Consider the following 18,173-nt stretch of genomic DNA (forward strand, 5'->3'; position numbering starts at 1 on the left):
TTTCTCAGCATCAGCTCAAAGCAAGCTGAGCTTGGCATACAAATGAATGTGCATGGTAGAGTTCATGGTCGTGGTGGCCCACTACAAATGCAGCTTAGAGGGTGCACCGCTGAGAACCATAGGAGACAGGCTAAAAGGGGCTCCTATAGAACAAAAGCACAGTGGTTACTGGAGAGAAAAACTGACTTAGCAAAGAGTGGCACCTAAAGTTTGGAAGGAACCCCAGAGGTTGGTTTGTCCAAGCTCCAGCCAACGCAGAAATCTTTCATCTGGCACCCCCACCCCACGGGCAGGAGGCCCTACATACGCTCACTGCCATGTCTGGCAGCTTACTCTACTACTGGACAGTGATCTTTGTTAGAAAATTCTTTCTGCCCGGCTGGCATGGCTTAGCGGGTTGAGCATCAGATCCAGGAGGTCACAGTTTGATTCCCAGTCAGGGCACATGGCCAGGATGCAGGTGGATCCCCAGTAGGGGGCGAGCAGGAGGCAACCGATGAATGACTCTCTCATCATTGATCTTGCACGATAGTCTCTCTAGTAAACAGTGTTTGTCCAGGGAGTAGTTTCAGTGATGACAAAAACAAGACCTTTTAAATGACTGGGTTTTTTGATCTCAAGGTCCATCTGTCTAAATAAAACTTATGGTCACCCAGATGAATGGATCCTCTAGCCAGATGTCAACACAGCCCCTGGGCCCCAGTTGTCACTGAAGAGTCACCAGCCACATGCTCTCTCACCGCTGAGAAAGTGTCTCCACTGCGCACTATGTAAGAGACAGAGAGCAGAGCCCACGGTTCTGAGAAGCCGTCTGAATTATGAATGAGAAAGCAGACATCAGAGTTCCCACTTCACAGAGAAGCTAAGGACAAAGATAAACATCCTCATTCAAAGGGCTGGGCTCCATCAGCAACCTGGCCAGGAACAGGATTAGTGGTCTGCCTGGAAAATCTGAGGGCTGGCAGAGCTGCCGGAGCTGCCTGGTAAACAGGAAACTCTCAGCTCCAGAACACAGTAGCATGTGCAACTGTTTTCCCCTGGGACTGAGTCAGTCCTGCTCCACAGGCTGCAAGCTGGGTCTCGTGGGAATGGCCCCTTAGATAAGGACTTTGCTCCGTCTGGAAGCACATGCCTCCCCTTCTCTCTTCCTGCAACAGACACTCTAATCGCAACATTAAGAGCTCTGGTCCGGCCACTGTGGCTCAGTGGTTGAGAGTCAACCTATGAACTGGGAGGTCACGGTTCGATTCCTGGTCAGAGGGCGCGCGGGAAGCAGCTGATCAATGACTCCCTCTCATCACTGATGTTTCTCTCTCTCTCTCCCTCTTCCCTTCCTCTCTCTGAAATCAAAAGATACATATTAAAAAAAAAAAAAAGGTGAGGAAGTAGCTTCAGTTGCAGAGCCACTGAGTAACCGAGGTGGAATGTCAGAAATGAACCTCACACCTGTTAACAGCCCAGTGTGGACATGAACCGCTTCCTGATTTCTTAAAAAAAAAAAAAAAAAAAAAAAAAGAGCTATGTCTTTGGTGGGTACAGTTCCATCTCTGGCTCTGTCATTCCAGCTATAAGACCTCTGAGAAGCCACTCAACCTTTCTAGGCTTGTTTCCTCATCAAAAGAGGGCAGACAGTAAACTAAAATAACTTCTGTGGAATGCTTGGCAGAGAGCCCTCTCTCATAAAGCCTTTGGCCAATGGTAATCAATAACATAATCAGCATCAGAGCTGCAGGGCAAACACAGGGAGGCAAAGAGACCAAGGTGGCCCTGAAGGACAAGATTCAACCACTGGGTCTCAAGGGGCCAGGCCTTGCACAGAGTCCGTGCACTCAGCTGACGCATGAGGTTGCTGTATGAGCATCGGTCCTCCAACTGAAGTGATGTTTATGGGGACAGGAGCTGTGGCCCGTTCATCTCTGCACCCCTCACAGCACCTAACATGGCCTCTCGCACACAGTAAGTACTCAATCGACTGTCGGAAGTCATAATAAAACACTGTACATTAACAGTCCAGGTAACCACTGACAGAGACAAACAGGTTTGGGAGAGGAGATGAGGAAGGAAAGGGGGATGACTTGACCGGCCAGGAGACAGTCCTCGCAGCAGATCTGAGCTTGGACTCTGAGGAGTCTGAATTCCAACCAACACACAATGAAAAACAAGGTTAGATTCCTCTGTGATTGGCTTTCCCAATCTTACTGACATTCAAGACTTTGTGTGACTTTATAACAATAAACATATTCTCAATAGTAGTTTGTTTTTTTCCTGCTTCCATCCATATTTTGTAATAAAAAAACTTTAAAAAAATCTGTTCTGTGGTTAAACTTGAGGGTAAAAGTGTACTATTTCTTTCCTTGGGGAAAAGAAATCTTAGCCTGTGAACTCGGGATTTAGACATTTGTCTCGAGCCGGAGCCCCAGCAGGGTGCAGTAGGGCTAGTCTGGTGCAGACTCAACAGAGAGTCCAACCTACACTAGAGAAGAGGCATTGCAACATGTACCGCTGAACCACAGGAATTTTCTATTTTTATAGGGGAAATGATCAATAGTCAAATATCCAAATATCACTGACAGTCAAATGTCAATAATTACATAGGGTTCCATCTAATGTTTATAAACAGGTTGTTCTACTGACTTTCTGGTGGATCCACCAGCTCAAATCAAATCCCCAAGGATAGGGACTTTTTCTCATCTTTTTAAAATTTTCATCACCCCACCTGCCACTGCACACGTACTGGGACTCGACAAATACTCTGTGAGTTGGAAAGTACTGCCAGGTGACGGTACTTCTGGTTCTGCTTTAGTGGACATGCATAGAGCAGCCTGATGCGATGAGAGCGTGGGCCTGGGGTTCTTGGACTTTGGAAGCATAAAGGAATCTGCAGGAACAGAGCATATTTCTTCGCCAAACATGTACGGAGAAGCTGTTCCATGCCAGGCAGTGAGTCAGGCTGGGGGTGGAGGGCACACCGGTGGGAATGCAGAGGACAGTCTAGAAGGGGCTGCTACAGAACAAGAACACCAGTGGTTCCTGCAGAAAACAAGACTCTGAGGAAACAGCAGCACCTGTAGTTTGGAGAGAAAAAACACAGGGTCCTTGTCTTCCGGGAGCTTACTGTCTCAAAGGGAAACAAGTACCACTCAAGGAGTGGCTCAGATAAAAACAAAATGGGAGCTGGGGTGGATGTGGCCAAGGGGCTGGTGCTCGGGACTCTGGCCTAGTCAGGAGGACCGATCAGGGAAGGCTTCCCTCACAGACAGGGAGGCGGAGATCTGAACCAGGGGAAAGAAGGCTCAGGGGCGAAGAGGGAGGGGTGCAGAGGCAGAGTACAGAGGACTTCCAGGGCAGTGGGGCTAGTCTGTATGATACTGTAACAGGGGATACGTGTCATTACACATTTGTCCAAACCCACAGAATGTATACCGCCAAGTGTGAACCCCAATGTAAACTACAGACTTTGGGTGGCAATGACATGTCACTGTAGGTTCATCAGTCGTAACACATGTACCACTCTGGTGGGGGCAAGTGTATGGGAACTCTGGGTACTTCCTGCTCAATTCTACTGTAAACCTAAAACTGCTCTTATAAAATAAAGCCTATTAATTTAATAAAAGAAAAAAGAAAAAAGAAAAGAAAGGAGGGAAAGAAGAATAGGGATACAGGGGAGGAATATTCCAAGCAGAGCAACAGTATGTGCAAAGGGCCTCGCATGAGTCAGAGTAACCGACTCAGGTCATTGTGGCTGGAATGCAAAGGCCAGAGACAGAGGCTGGCAGAGCAGTCCCACAGGGCCGGGAAGAAACCCTGGTCTCTTTTCCTCTTTGCCAAAAGGGTGTTTAAAGCAAAAAAAGAGCCATTGCTTGAAAGGAAAAAGTGACGTTCTCTACAGGTACAGAAATACAGCCTCAGTCGTTGAAGGGGCCTCCTAACTTTCCCCAGGATAAGTCTTCCCAGCCATTGTCAGTCAGAGAGCCAAGGTGTGCAGACACCTTCTAAGCAGAAAGTAGAGATTTATGCTGGAAGATGAAAAGAGATACACGCTGTCACTCGTGCTCTGTTGGCAATTCTGAGTTGTAATTCAGTGAGTTCTCACCCCTCTTGTCAGAACGAGCAGCTTTGGGCAGGGCAGTGAGCTCACATTGCCTGGGAGACTAAGACAATCAAGTGACTCAAAAGTACGCAATTAAAACACAACGACCTGCCAGACAGAAAGCCTGGGAGAACCTTTGTCCCCTCCAATGCAAGCGCTTCATGGACAGGGGACCGGCACACCTGCACGCACAGCCCCACAGCTCCCATGGGCCACAGGGAAAGTCAAAACTTTCATGGTGCTTCACGAAGACCCTGGACCACAGGGTGAGCAAGCAGGTTAGGTTGGATCAAGCCCCAGAGACACTGTGGGGCTTACCTGTTAGCAGAAACAGCTCATGCATGCTGGGCAGGTAACCCAGAAAGCACAAAAACAGATCATGTGGGGAGTCCCATCAGGGGACACACAAGTGTCAGGGGTGGTTGCCTTCCTCAAGGGAAAAAAGGCAATTCCCTACATTTCTCAACTCATGCTCGAGAAAAAAATGATACAAGTCTGAGGTCTACAAGGAAGCACGCCACAATTCGAAAGAACCCAAATCAACTCTGTGGGAGGCTGGGAAAGGGGAGGGTGCAGAGTGGAAACCTCTCACAGCCATGCCTGACTCGGTGCGTGCCTTTACTGCTACCTGCAGCAGCCCCTGGCCGGCCTGAGGCGCAAGCCTGAACCAGGAGAAAAAAGCAAAATCAAGGGCTCTGAGCAAAGGGAACAGAGGCTGGGACGTCCTCTGTGAAAGGCAGCACTGACCAGTACAGCTGGAGGGCATCCTGGAGACCTTCCCTCCCATGCCACCTTCCTGCATTTTCCAGATGAGTATCTGAGCCCCAGAGAGGTCAGCGGGCCTCCACAGAGCCAGTTAGCAGCAGAAGAGGCAGAGTGTCAACGAGGACAATACGACTTCCCGCTCTGCACTCCACTGTCACTACTTCCCAAAGCGCCCAGGCACCAGGTAACAGGCAAGGCCTGGGCTTTAGAATGGACCAGATCTGGTTCCCATCCTTACTAAGAGTAAGTGTAATGAATCCCTGTGCTGCTCAGCTTCCTCAGCTGTAAACTGGGGATGACTACCACCAATTCACTGAAAGACCGTGGTGTGGATCAGAGGAACTGTGCACAAAACATCTGGAGCACAGAGATTGGTGAGCAAGGGTATCAATTGTTTTGCTTTTAGAGGTCCACAGAATTTGCATTCCTGCAGAAAGTCTCCCAGAGTGAAACTGTCCTTCCAGCCCCCGGGGCTGTGGTCTCCACTGTAGATCAGACTGCTCCAGCCAGCAAAGGAAGAAAGGACCCAACCCATTGCCAAGACGTTTTATTCAGTGTGTAAATTTATGTCATTTCCTTTGAGACTTTTTAATTTTAATTTTTTAAAAATTTATCTTTATTGTTGAAAGTATTACAGATGTCCCCACTTTTTCCCCCCATTGATCCCCTCCACCCTGCATCTGCCGCCCCCCAAAGGCCTTCACCACACTGTTGTCTGTGTCCACGGGTTATGCACATATGCATATAAGTTCTTTGATTAATCTCTCCCTACCCACTCCCCCACCCCCACCTTCCCACTGAGATCCATCAGTCTGTTCCATGCTTCTGTGTCTCTGGATCTATTTTGTTTCTCAGTCTATTTTGTTCATTAGATTCCACATATAAGTGAGATCATGTAAAACTGAATCAGGAAGAATCAGAAAACCTGAATAGGTGAGTAACAACTGATGATATCAAAGCAGTAATAAAAAAATCCCAGCAAACAAAAGCCCTGGTCCAGATGGCTTCACAGGGGAACTTTCTAACTTACTAATCCACCTATTTCTGAGAGGGCATATGATGCTTTAAAAATTGAACACATAATGCAAAATGTGAGAATCAAGATTAAAATAGAAAGTCTGTCTGAAGGATATGGAAGCTAAATGCTAGGGCACTAGAAGCTGAGGCCAAAAGGGAATGTGCTGAGTTACATAGATCTTACGTTCTGTTTGAAAGGAGAGGGAAGTCCACAGACCCCTGTGCAGCTGGGATGTACCCAGCTGAGCCCAAATTTGCAGACAGCTTGTTTACTCTGAGAGCCATGAAGAAGATAAGCAAACTTGGAACACAGAGCTCCGCGGCCACTCCTCCCATTTCCCCAGGCCAAGGGCACACTCCGTCTGGGAGAACAGGAAAGCAGCCACAGTTTCTATCTGAACCACTCTCTTCATACTTCCACCTTTAATTTTAAAATAAACAACTCAGAATCAACTTCTAGAAAGTCCTGGGACAGCAATAAAAGTGGTAATGGGAGAAACTGTTATTCTATCCAAGAAAAAGTATAAACAGGTTCAATAATAGGTTTCTAGGTAAAGATACGAAATTAAGTACAGTGACATCCCCTCATTCCAATCCAGCTGGGTATGATGCATTGAAAAAGTGCCTGCATTGATGGCAGAGGCATTCCTTAGCTATGGACACTGTTCCGATGGCCTCTCACAGCAATGTGGCCTTCCAGGGGAAAGATAGTCATTCGAAATGTCCACTTACAGAAGCAAGGTCCTTATCCTGACTCAAATCTGAAATAAACAGAGAGGGTTCCTTTTGTCTGCAAAGAACAGCTTTCCAAGAAATATGGAGCAGGCCATGGAGGTGGGATTTAAGGTCAGTCATGTGAACATTCCATACCCCTAAGTCTCCCATCCATCCTAGGGAAACCAGAGTGAGAAGAAAACCAGAACAAAGACCTCTGTGGGCTATGAGACAGGCCTGTCATCAGCTGCGTCTCCAAGCGCTCTGGGGTCAGAGGAGGACTGTACTGTTGCAGGCATACGGCCCAGCCAGCTCCAGCCTGTAGGAGGTTCATCTCCAACTGTGGAGGTTCACGGCCTGCTGGCTCTGTCACATTCAGTTTGCAGGATTAAGTGGAAGAGCCTTTAATCTGGGCAAATCGGTAGGCAGAAAACTCAGTAAACAAAGTAAGGAATGCTTGGGACTTAAAAAAAAAACTTTAAAAATCTATCACCGAAATTAAAAATCTATCACCAAAATCTAATTATCATTAAAAATCAAAATATCATTGACATACATGCTATCTGGGATTTGTTTCAAATAATGGGAGATAAAGTGGTTGAGAATACAAACAAAACAAGACTGGGCATGAACTGGTAATTGTTAAAGATGGACTATGGGTGCATGGAATTTAATTCTGTTATCCTCTCTACTTTTGTATGTTTGAAATGTTCCATAATTTTAAAAAATCATGCATATTCATTGTGGAAATTTAGGTAAATACAAAAATTTTTTAGACCACAAAATAAAAACTAAAAGCCACAGGTAATCCTATCACTGGAGACAACTACAGTTATCACTTTGGTCTATTTATTTCCAGTGTTTTTCTGTCTTTTGTTTGCAAAATAGGATCATACAGTTCATATTGCTTTTATCATTTGCTTTCCACTCCCTTCTTAATTTATCTTATGAATTATTCAATTCCTTAAATAATCTTTAAAGGTATGACTCTTGCATAGTTAATTCATCAAAAGGTAGGCCATAGGGTCAAGATAGCAGCAAAGGTGAATGCGGTACTCTCATCCTGCCACAACCACATCAAAATTACAACTAAACTACAAAACAACTATCATTCAGAACCACCTGAAATCTGGCTGGCTGGAAGTCCTATAATTAGGGATTTAAATAATAAGCCACACTGAGACTGATAGGAGGGGTGGAGACATGGAACGGGCTAGCCCCACACCCACGTGGCAGATAAAAATCGGGATGGATGGATATGTTAGCTGTGGAGGTCCACCCTGAGAAGTGAAAAGTCCTCATCCCACACAAGGCCCCCCAGGCCAGGGTTCCAGTGCCAGGAACCCCCATAACTTCTGGCTATAAAAACCAGCGGGGGACTGAGGCTGAGGGAGACAGAGGGCTGCTGGAGTCTCAGGAAGTTCTTTTTAAAGGGCCCCCACAAGGACTTACTTGGACTCAGTGGCTCTGAGCTCTAGTGCTAGGGCAGCAGCTTGAAAGGCACCAGGGACATACAGGGAGGAAGTGAATTGCCTGGCATCAGGCCAAGAGCTGGAGGGGCAGCTTTCTCCCAGACCAAAGTGCCGACAGAGGCAGCCAGTGTTCCTTTTCTGAGCCCTTTCCCCACAGAGCTGGTAGGTGGGTGCCATATCTGAGCCTCCATCTATCTGGCTCACAGTTAGCCCTGCCCTGGTGATTGATTCCCTGAGACAACACTCCACCCAACATGCGGGCCCACCGAAGTCTTGGCTCATGCTTTAGACTTTCCTAAAATCTCTCAAACAAGCAGCACCTAGCCTCAGTGTGCGCTGTACCTCTCACAAAGTGGTGCCAGGGCCAGCACCAGCAGTAGCTGCTTTGGTTTTCAGCTTGGCCTGTCCTAGGCACCTCCAATCTCAGCACAAGTAACAGCCAAATGCAGATCGCTTTGTAGCTCGTGCCAGGTGGCCCCAGGCAGAATACAAGAGGCGGCTGACCTTGGTCTGTACCTCCTGGAAGGCTCCAGAGCCAGCGCACCAGGTAGATAGCTTCAGGCCACATTGAAACACCACCCAACCACCTCTACAAGTGATACACTCAAGGTATGGACTCAGTGGGCACCAGAGCCCTGCTGAAGTGAGTCCTGCTGCATGAGGTGGGCCCCTGCATAGCTGATCCTCCACGGTGGTTGAAACCAGCCCTTGCAGCTGATTAGCCTGAGGGTAAATCCCTCCCACTGATGTGCCAACAGCAGTCAAGGCTCAACTACAAGAGAAGGGTGTACACAGCCCAGCTTGGGTGAATGGGGAGGCTGTGCCACTAGGCCTCAAAAGACACCTACTACTCTACCAAGCCCAGGAGACGTAGCAGCTCTCCAAATACGTAGAAACAAACACAGGGAGGCTGCCAAAATGAGGAGACAAAGAAACATGTCCCAAATGAAAGAACAGAACAAAACTCCAGAAAAAGACCTAAACAAACTGGAGATGAATGATCTACTAGATGCAGAGTTCAAACCACTGTTTATAAGGATGCTCAATGAACTTAGTGAAAACTTCAACAGCATAAAAAAGGACATGGAAACAATAAAAAAGAATGAGTCAGAAATGAAGGATACACTAAAATGAAGGATAATTTATAGGAAATTAACAGTACAGTAGATGAAGCCAAGAATCAAATCAGTGATTTGGAATATAAGGAAGCAAAAACCACACAATCAGAACAGCAAAAAGAAAAAGAATCCAAAAAAATGAAGATAATGTAAAGAGCCTCTGGGACAACTTCAAGCATACCAACATTCACATCACAGGGGTGCTGGAAGGAGAAGAGAGAGCAAAAAAGTGAAAACCTATTTGGAAAATTATGACAGAAAACTTCCCTAACCTAATGAAGGAAATGGGCATACAAGTCCAGGAAGAGCCGAGAGTCTCAAAGAAGATGAACCCAAAAAGGCCCACATCAAGGCCCATCATAATTAAAATGCAAAAGATTAAAGACAAAGACTCTTAAAAGCAGCAAGAGAAAAGCAATTAGTTACCTACAAGGGAGCTCCAATAAGACTGTCAGCTGATTTCTCAACAGGAACTTTGCAGGCCAGAAGGGAGTGGCAAGAAATATTCAAAGTGATAAAAAGCAAAGACCTACAACCGAGATTATTCTACCCAGCAAAGCTATCATTTAAAATTGAAGGACATATAAAGAGCTTCCCAGACAAGAAAAAGCTAAAGGAGTTCATCACCACCAAATCACTATTACATGAAATGTTAAAGGGTCTTCTTTACGAAGAAGAAGAAAAAATAAATAAAAAATATGAATAATAAAATGGCAATAAATACATATCAACACTTGAATCTAAAACACAAAATAAATGAACAAATAGAACAGAAACAGACTCATAGATACAAAGAACATGTTGATGGTTGCCAGATGGGAGGGGGGTTGAGGGATGGGTGAAAAAGGTGAAGGGATAAGGGAGTACAAAGAGTTACAGAACAGTCATGGAGATGTAAAGTACAGCATAGGGAATATAGTCAATAATATATTAATAACTATGTATGGTGTCAGATGGATATGACATTTATCAGGATGATCACTTAGTAAGTTATATAATGTCTAATCACTGGGGTGTACACCTGAAACTAATATAATATTGTATGTCAACTGTAACTGAAAAATAAAAAATTATTTAAAGTTAAAAAAAAAAAAAAGATAAGCCATAATCTGAAATACTAAGTTTTCAAAGGGCAGAATATTTTCATGGGTCTGAGACAACATAGGAAGGTGCTGTAGGCACAAGAACAAATCTAATAGCTTCTCAAAGACCACTCTGCTTTCAGCATTCAATCATGCCATTCCAGTTAAGCCTTAAAGGTAATTTCTTCCCCCCCAAAAGAAAGTCCACAAAATTCTCAAGATGGGGAGAGAGAGGCATTCTACATTTTCCCTGCACAATTCATCCCTTCCGAGAAGTGGAATTTGGCAGCATGTCTGTGAAGACAACGCCTCATACTATCAATGTCTAAATGCCAATCAAAATACAATTTTTCTTTCTGAAGTAAATTTATACTCTGTCTATTTTGTGATGCATTTGAAAAACTAAGAGCTAAACACATTCTAGCTGTGTTCCATCTGGCTTTGTTGGAGTGCTACAAAGCATCAGGGACCTCTGAATCAAACTGTTTGGCTCTGGCCAGCAGCTGGGAAGGGGCCACTCTGCAGCCACCCTGGTCAGGGGGTCAGGGGAAGACCTTCCTCTCCAGGGCGGTCCCAAGGACACAGCACATGATCAGCAGTGGGACCAAGAAGAGGACTGCAGGAGACTGCTGCTTTCTTCACTTTCTTCCTTCCCCTTATCCCTCTCTGTCTACCATTTTGGTTTTTTATTTCAGAAAGGACAACCACGGCTCTCTTATCACCCTGTCAAGGATTGAATGGAGGAAAAGCAAAAGCGAGACACACTGAACACCGGCTCTCTAGGGTCAGAAACATGTAAGTGGACAATTAAGTGCTTATCAACCAGCAAAGGAACAGCAGCTGCTGATATGCAATTTCTTCAAACTGAGTCCTAACCTCCTTCCCCAGCCCTCCCCAAACATGACAGTCCTCACCACTGCCCTACTGCTGAGCCCACCTAAAACTTCAAGAAAGCATTGCCATTACACATGCTTTATAACCACTATGGAAAAATTTCAAAAGTATGCATTGGGATAGCAAATTCAAGAGTGATTTTTATGTTTTGTTGTTGTTACTGTGTTGTTTTGACAGCAGAAAATTATTTTAAGAATAAGTTATTACCAACATTCCAATGATACATTTTGCTGAGACTGGAACCTCTCAAAGCATGAGTTCATTTCTGACCTAAGTCTATGTCCTCCCTCTGGATTCATATATCACAGAGAAGCAAGAGAAAAAACAAACAAACAGAAATGCAACTAAGATGACGTGCAGTTCTCCTCTTCAGCTGGATTCCCCAATAGAGCAATATTTAAGATTTATCAAAATTGGGCCAGAAAGCTTTATAAGCGTCCATGCGTTTGGCTGGACCTTTATTTTTTTTTTTTCCCTGAAGAGATGCTAAAAGCCAAATGTATAAACACAGAACAGCTGTCTCCTGGCACAGACAGCACCCCACTGCACACAGCTACACCCTGAGAGAGATACACACCAGCCGGATCCAGCCCTGCGCTCCAGCCAATCTGACTGCCATAGATTTCCCTCAGGGCCCACTGAGCTCACCCTCTGATATAAGAGTGGACAGGGAGCCACATGCTAGGGTGGCTCAGAATCTGCCATCTCTGCAAGCAGTGTGAACACCCACCCTGATGCTGTCTTCCCTGACCTCCCACCCAGGGACAGGACCAGAGAAGAAAGTTACCTTGCAGACAGCTGCCTGGAGGACGGCGTCAAAGCCCCCCTCGGGGGCATCGCGGTTCCGGGACACCCTCTGTTTCCGAACTTCCTCATTGAAGCTGTCGACTCTGTCTGTGAGAGGCAGCAGGTGGCGGAACCCAAAGGAAGGCACGCAGTTTGGGAATAACTTGTAACTAGAGAGGAAGAAGAAAAAAGTCACTTTTCCATCACTGTCTCTAAATCTTAAACAACCAAGTACCTTTGAATATTCACCCAGCACCTACTGTGTGCCCCTGGGACCAGCACAGGGGCGACGAAAACAAAGAGCAGTAACACAGTCTTGACTCTCAGAACATCAAGCTCTAAACTGCAGGCAAAACAGCATATACCAGGTTGTAAGTGGATGAAAATGACGAATGGGTGAGACAAGCGGAGGTGATGGTAGACTCCTGGGCTCAGAGGAAGACATCGTGGAGCAGCCCTGATGTGGCCTTGAAAGATGCGAGGGACCAGTGGTTTAGGTGCTGTGCTGGGGTGTCACAGTGGGAAGACTGAGGAAGGTGGGCCATGTCAAGTGAAGGCAATGTGAGCAGTTACTCTATGAAACCAGCTTCTCCAACTCGGCTGCTGCCATGTGACAAAGGATCACATAACCCCTTCATGTCAACCCTCAGAGACCACCAGGACGTGCTGGCACATGAGCCAGTGCTAAATGCAACAGGAACGAAGACGTCCTTTCTGCTTCTTCAATCATTTACAAATACTGCAACGCTAAACTATCAGCTCTCCTAGATGGAATAAATATCATTTAGAAACCAACCATTTCCCAGTGGCAAATCAAATCTGGAAGTTTGGAAAGAGGTAAGTGCTGCATCTCAATAGGAGGTTAATGCACAATGTTAATGAAATACTGGGCAATCTCATCTTGAGTCTGCAGTAGAGATCCCAAGTGGCCCATTCCTGGAGGAAGTTAGATCCCAGTTATAGTGCGAGGAGTTTCAGCTTGATATATAGCCAATGAAATAGGAAGAGAGGCATTACACGATTTCACAAATGAGTTCACTAAGTAAAAGGGGAGAGGGAAGAGCATCCTGGCCAGAAGAAGAGCCCATGCAAGAGCCCTGAGGCAGGAGGGAGCATGGAGAGCCCAAGGGCAGGGGAAAGCCCTTGGGGCTGCAGTGCAGGGGGTCAGGGCAAGATTGGGTTAAGAAGAGGCTGGGAAGGCAAGTTGGACCAGACTACAAGATCTGTGGACATGTTGAGAAAGCCTTTTTTTTTTTCAGAACAAAGGATGAAAAACACTAACAGAGAAACCTGGGGGAAGGCTTTATACTCCAATGCAAGCCCTGTGCATGGGAAGGGAAACAGGCTTAGCAACTTCTAAGGGATCATGGCTACCTGTCACCAAGAAGCAGGCTGCCAGGGCAGGTCTGGACAGGCTCCCCCCGTCCTGCAGAGGCAATCTTTGGCTTTCTAAGAGGCCATTCCATTCTCTTTGGGACCTACAGTGCCTGCTCTGTCCACCAGTCACTAGCAACAAGCTGGCTCTGGACAGTCAATCCCACTGATACAGTGGCCACGGTCCTCTGCAGATGGGCAGCAGCTAGAGGCTTTCCCCACCTGCCTGTCCTGTTTTTTCACTCCCTCCCCCTCCCCCCAAATCTTCACCTGAACCTTGTGTTTGGACAGATCAGATTCCTATAACCCGTGCCTGAGGCCACCCAAACTTTTTATCCCTGTCTGATTTTGCCATAAAGAGAAGGGTCGTGGAAATTATATTGCCATCTGGAAGAAGGAACTGAGCTGAGGTCCCATCTGGGGTTATTTGACAAATAGACAGGCCCAGGAGGAAGTAAATACAAACTCTCACTTTCCTCTCCTTCTTCCTCTAAGCAGCTACTCCCTTCTGTGTTGTTCTGGTCCATGATTTAGGACTTCAGGTATGTGCTGACTATCGCAGTTAATCAGGTTAGTTAAGGAAAGGGAGGAGAGGGACAGAATAATAGCCGCTCAATGAGAAAACCAGAAAAGTCATGAAAACCTCAGCTAAATCAGCTTAGCATTTTTTACCGTTTCTCTTTCATCCCTGCAAACAGCCATGCAGGCAAAAACCTGCACATAACTTTTGATTCTCCTAAAACTTAACTATTGTCTACTGTTGACCAGAAGCCTTACAGATAACACAGGTGATTAACACATATTTTGTATTTATATGTATTACATACTGTATTCTTATAATAAAGCTAGAAAAAAGAAAATGTTAAGATAATCATAAAGAAGAAAAAATAGATTCACAGTAATGTACATATTTATTGAAAAAAAATCTGCATGTAAGTAGACTTGCGCAGTTCAAACCTGTGTTGTGCAAGGGTCAACTGCAGATAAATTTTTACTGTGGAGAATTGCTATTAAGTATTAGGAATTAGAAAATGTGTTTGTCAGAGAAAAGCCTTCATTACAGAGAATTTATTATAACCAAATTAGAGTCACCTCTTAGAGAAAAACAGACATCGTTGAATGTCTCCACAGTCACTGGAATACAATGTCACCTGTGATTAATTTAACTCCTGGAAGAGCTGAATAACCTGAAGATCTAGATGTTTGGGGGTCTCATGCCAGCAAACCCTCCCACCTCCACCCTGTGTCTGCACCACAGGGCCCCCAGTTTAGGGCTGTGTCCAGGGAGTTACTAAATTAAGGATTATAAGACAGGAAGACAAATAAAATATATGTGCTTAAAGAGCTTGGGGAGGTGTGTATATAAAAGTGAATCCAATTTGAAGACGCTAGATCTAGGCAAACAGAGAAAACAAGCTAATGCTTCAGGACAAAACGGTGGGATCATCGAGCTGACAGGGAAAGAGCTCATCTCTTGCTATGATCTTAGAGAACTGCTGGGTAAAGTACAATTCTTAAAATGTTAATATGTAGCCAAGACTAGAAGCCTAGCAGGGAAATCTCAGGTGTCTGCAATGAAGAGGAAGCCATCCAGCAAATGAATGGACTGGAGAGAGGAGGTAGGAGTGAGCAGCAGCTCATGGCAGAGAGCTCCTCACGTGTCAGGACCTGACAGAGGACCTAAGGGCCAGGGCTTGGGGCAGGATTCTCACGGGAACGGTGATGAGCCTCAGGCCTGTGCAAGGCCAAGCACCGGACTAGGGGAGCGGGGTGCTGTGAAGAGTTACCCTGTCACTAAAATCAAAAACAGAAAAATTCCAGCCACTGGCCTGGGAAAGAGGGAACATCCACTCTGGGCCAAGAGCGAGATGAATCACCGATAAAAATTGCAACTCCAGGCCAGAGCAAGTCAGAATTCACTTCTTTTATGGTGAAAGAACCCCCAACTAAGAAATGAACAGGAAAACTAGTCCCAGAGACAGCTGGAGGACCCTGGCAGCAGCAAATGTAAAACCACCCTGGCCCCACAGGGCAAGGCTCAGCGGTGGAGCATTGACCTAGGATCCAAGAGATGACAGTTCAACTCCCGGTCAGGGCACATGCAGTGTTGCGGGCTCGATTCCCAGTTGGGGGCGTGCAGGAGGGGGCCCATCAATAAGGACTCTCTTGTCATTGATGTTTCTATCTCTGTCTTTCTCCCTTCCTCTCTCTGAAATCAATAAAGATATATTTTTTAAAAATCACACACACAAAAAATCCACCCTGCAGGCGGCCAGCACACCTGGAGTAGGTGATCTCCTGACAAGGAGGAGCTAAGGCAAAGTCACAGATCCCTGAGAAACAAACCACCATGAAGGGGTGTCAGCAAATTCAACAAGCCCAGCGGCCTGCAGTTCAAGAGGCAGAGGTAACAGAGTGATCCTTTAAAACACAGATATTTAAAACATTCAAGGAGAGGACGGAATAAATACCAACGACTAGAACAGGAAATTACTGGATGGGGGGGAGGGGGCTGTGAAAAAATAGTATGAAAAACCAACAGTCTAAAAAAGTCTAAAAAAGAGCCAAATCAAAAATACAGTCACCAAAATTCCAAAATGAAACTTCAGTGTATGAGTCAAACAAGTGAAGAACAAAATGGTAAACTGGAAGAAATTTCTTAGGCAGTTTAGAGGAAAAAAGAAAAAAAGAGGTAGAAATTATGGGAAAAAATTTTAAAACACAAAGTTTAGAATGAGACGCTCCGACACACACCTGGTGGTGTTAGAAAGAAAATGGACAGAACAGGAGAGGGGACTCGCTGAGATAAAGTCTGAGAATTTCCGAGAACAATGATCTATTATTCTCTGATTAATCAAGCAGACCGAGTATTTCCATTGTTTGTGTGGATGGTGAGAACATTTAAGATCTACTCTCCTAACAGCTTTCAACTATACAAGTATAATTTCAAGTGTAGTATTATTAACTATCAATCCCACGCTGTACATTAGATCCCCAGATATGTTCATCCTGTAATTGGAAGGTGGCAGCCTTTGACCAACATCTCCCCCTTCCCCTTGACCGCCCCCCCCAGCCCCTGGCAACCACCACTCTACTCTGTTTCTGAGTTCGGCTTTTTAATTTTATTTATTTTTTACAAATGGAATTTTTTTTATTGATTGATTGATTTTTAGAGAGAGGAAGGGAGGGAGGGAGGGAGGGAGGAACATGATTTGCTATTCCACCTATTGATGATTCATGCATTGGTTGATTCTTGTATGTGCCCTGAGAGGGGATCCAACCAGCAACCTTGGCCTATCGGGATCACGTTCTAACCAACTGAGCTACCCGGCCAGGGTGAGTTTGGCTTTTTTAGATTCCACGTGTAGATGATATATAACATGTAATTCAACAAGAGCCCAACACCTCTAACAAAAGGAAAAGTGTTCAGGACCATAAATAACAATCCAGATGAATCCTTCTAATCAGTGAATATCTTGAGACTCTTCTCGGTGATACTCTTCATATTGCTCAGAATAGCAATTAAACAGTTCTTTAATCTGATGATTAAATTACTCTACATCTTTTCTTTAATCCTCACATGAGGATATGTTTTTAAATTGATTTTAGCAAGAAAGGAAGGGAGAGAGAGAGAGAGAGAGAGAGAGAGAAACCCTAATTGGCTGCCTCCCTTACACCCCCCGACAGGGGACCAAACCTGCTCCCTTTCGGTGTAAGGGGCGACGCTCCGACCAGCTGCGCCACCTGGCCAGGGTCACTCTACATTTTCCTGCCATGGCAGCCCTAGTACTGCTTACTTCAGTCTGGCCTTTCTGGTGTACTCTAAGATGGGAAGGAATAGGTCTAGGATTTTGATCCTTTGGCAGAAACATCTGGAACAAGAGGAGAAGGGACAAACCTCAGGAAAGCCCCATGAAGAACTGGCTCTCTTCTCTGAGATGTCCTGCACAAGTGGTTAAGTCAACTCTCCTGATTCCCCCCCCCCCAGGCCCCAAAACTTCCTGGGGGCTGCTTCTGCTGCCCCCATCATCACAGGGGAGAAAAAACTAACTGAAGGTGCCACTGCAGCTTGAGAAGAATGCTGTGATCTCTCTCTGCACATTTGCTAAAGAAAAAGAATATACATGAATCACAACATCTACTAGCCAGGCATGGAACACAAACCAGTGAAGAAGGATAGCTGTGAGACAAGAGGGAGTGGTGGGGACTGTGGCAGCCAAACAACAAGTGGAATAAGCCCAGCCTTACTAAACTTTTCAGCTTTTCAAGAAAATCTAGGAATCCTGGTTATTTGTGGTTAAATCTATTTTTTAAATGTTGGTAACTTGTTCACAGTGCCATTAAAACTCAGAAAGGCAAACAAAGCATATGTACAGGCTGGATCAGGCACAGGAACAGATTATATCCCACAGCTTGCTCTGTCTTTCCCAGGAGCAGAGGCCATCTCCAAGGACACTGTACATGTTTCACTGCTTAGACATGGAAGAGAAATTTCAGGCTGCTCACTGAGCCAAAGAGTGACTCCCTGATGTGTTGCCCAGCTTGCAAAAGATAGATTTACATAACTTAGATGTGATGTTTCCTTCAAGACTCCCATTCTTCCCTAGATTTCCTGTCTTACAAGCAGCTTTTCAGTGTGCCTTGTCCTCACTGTCAAGACTTTTACTGTCTGCAATTGGCTCTGCCTTCTAGGGCTTATTCAGAAAAGGAGCTCTGAATAAGTAGCATGTAATAACTTGAATTCAAATGTTGGGTGCCCAGAGCCAGTCCTTCAGCCTCTGCCAGCTTCCCAGCTAGCGCCTCACAGTTAGTGGATGGTCCACAGAAGAATGAAAGTGGAAACACACCTTGTCTGTCTGGA

The 18,173-nt window shown here is 45.5% G+C and overlaps 1 protein-coding gene across 1 annotated transcript in view; it reads right to left on the reverse strand.

Annotated features, from left to right (window-relative positions):
- Positions 1–18,173, reverse strand: part of ITGB5 (integrin subunit beta 5) — a 102,453-nt gene that overhangs the window by 52,548 nt on the left and 31,732 nt on the right. Inside the window, exon 5 of the mRNA XM_016200119.2 lies at positions 11,940–12,108. Coding sequence (XP_016055605.2) covers positions 11,940–12,108 — 169 coding nt within the window. The remainder of the gene's footprint in view (positions 1–11,939; positions 12,109–18,173) is intronic.

Source organism: Miniopterus natalensis, chromosome 6 (genome assembly GCF_054644295.1).
Source record: "Miniopterus natalensis isolate mMinNat1 chromosome 6, mMinNat1.hap1, whole genome shotgun sequence".
NCBI lineage: Eukaryota > Metazoa > Chordata > Mammalia > Chiroptera > Miniopteridae > Miniopterus > Miniopterus natalensis.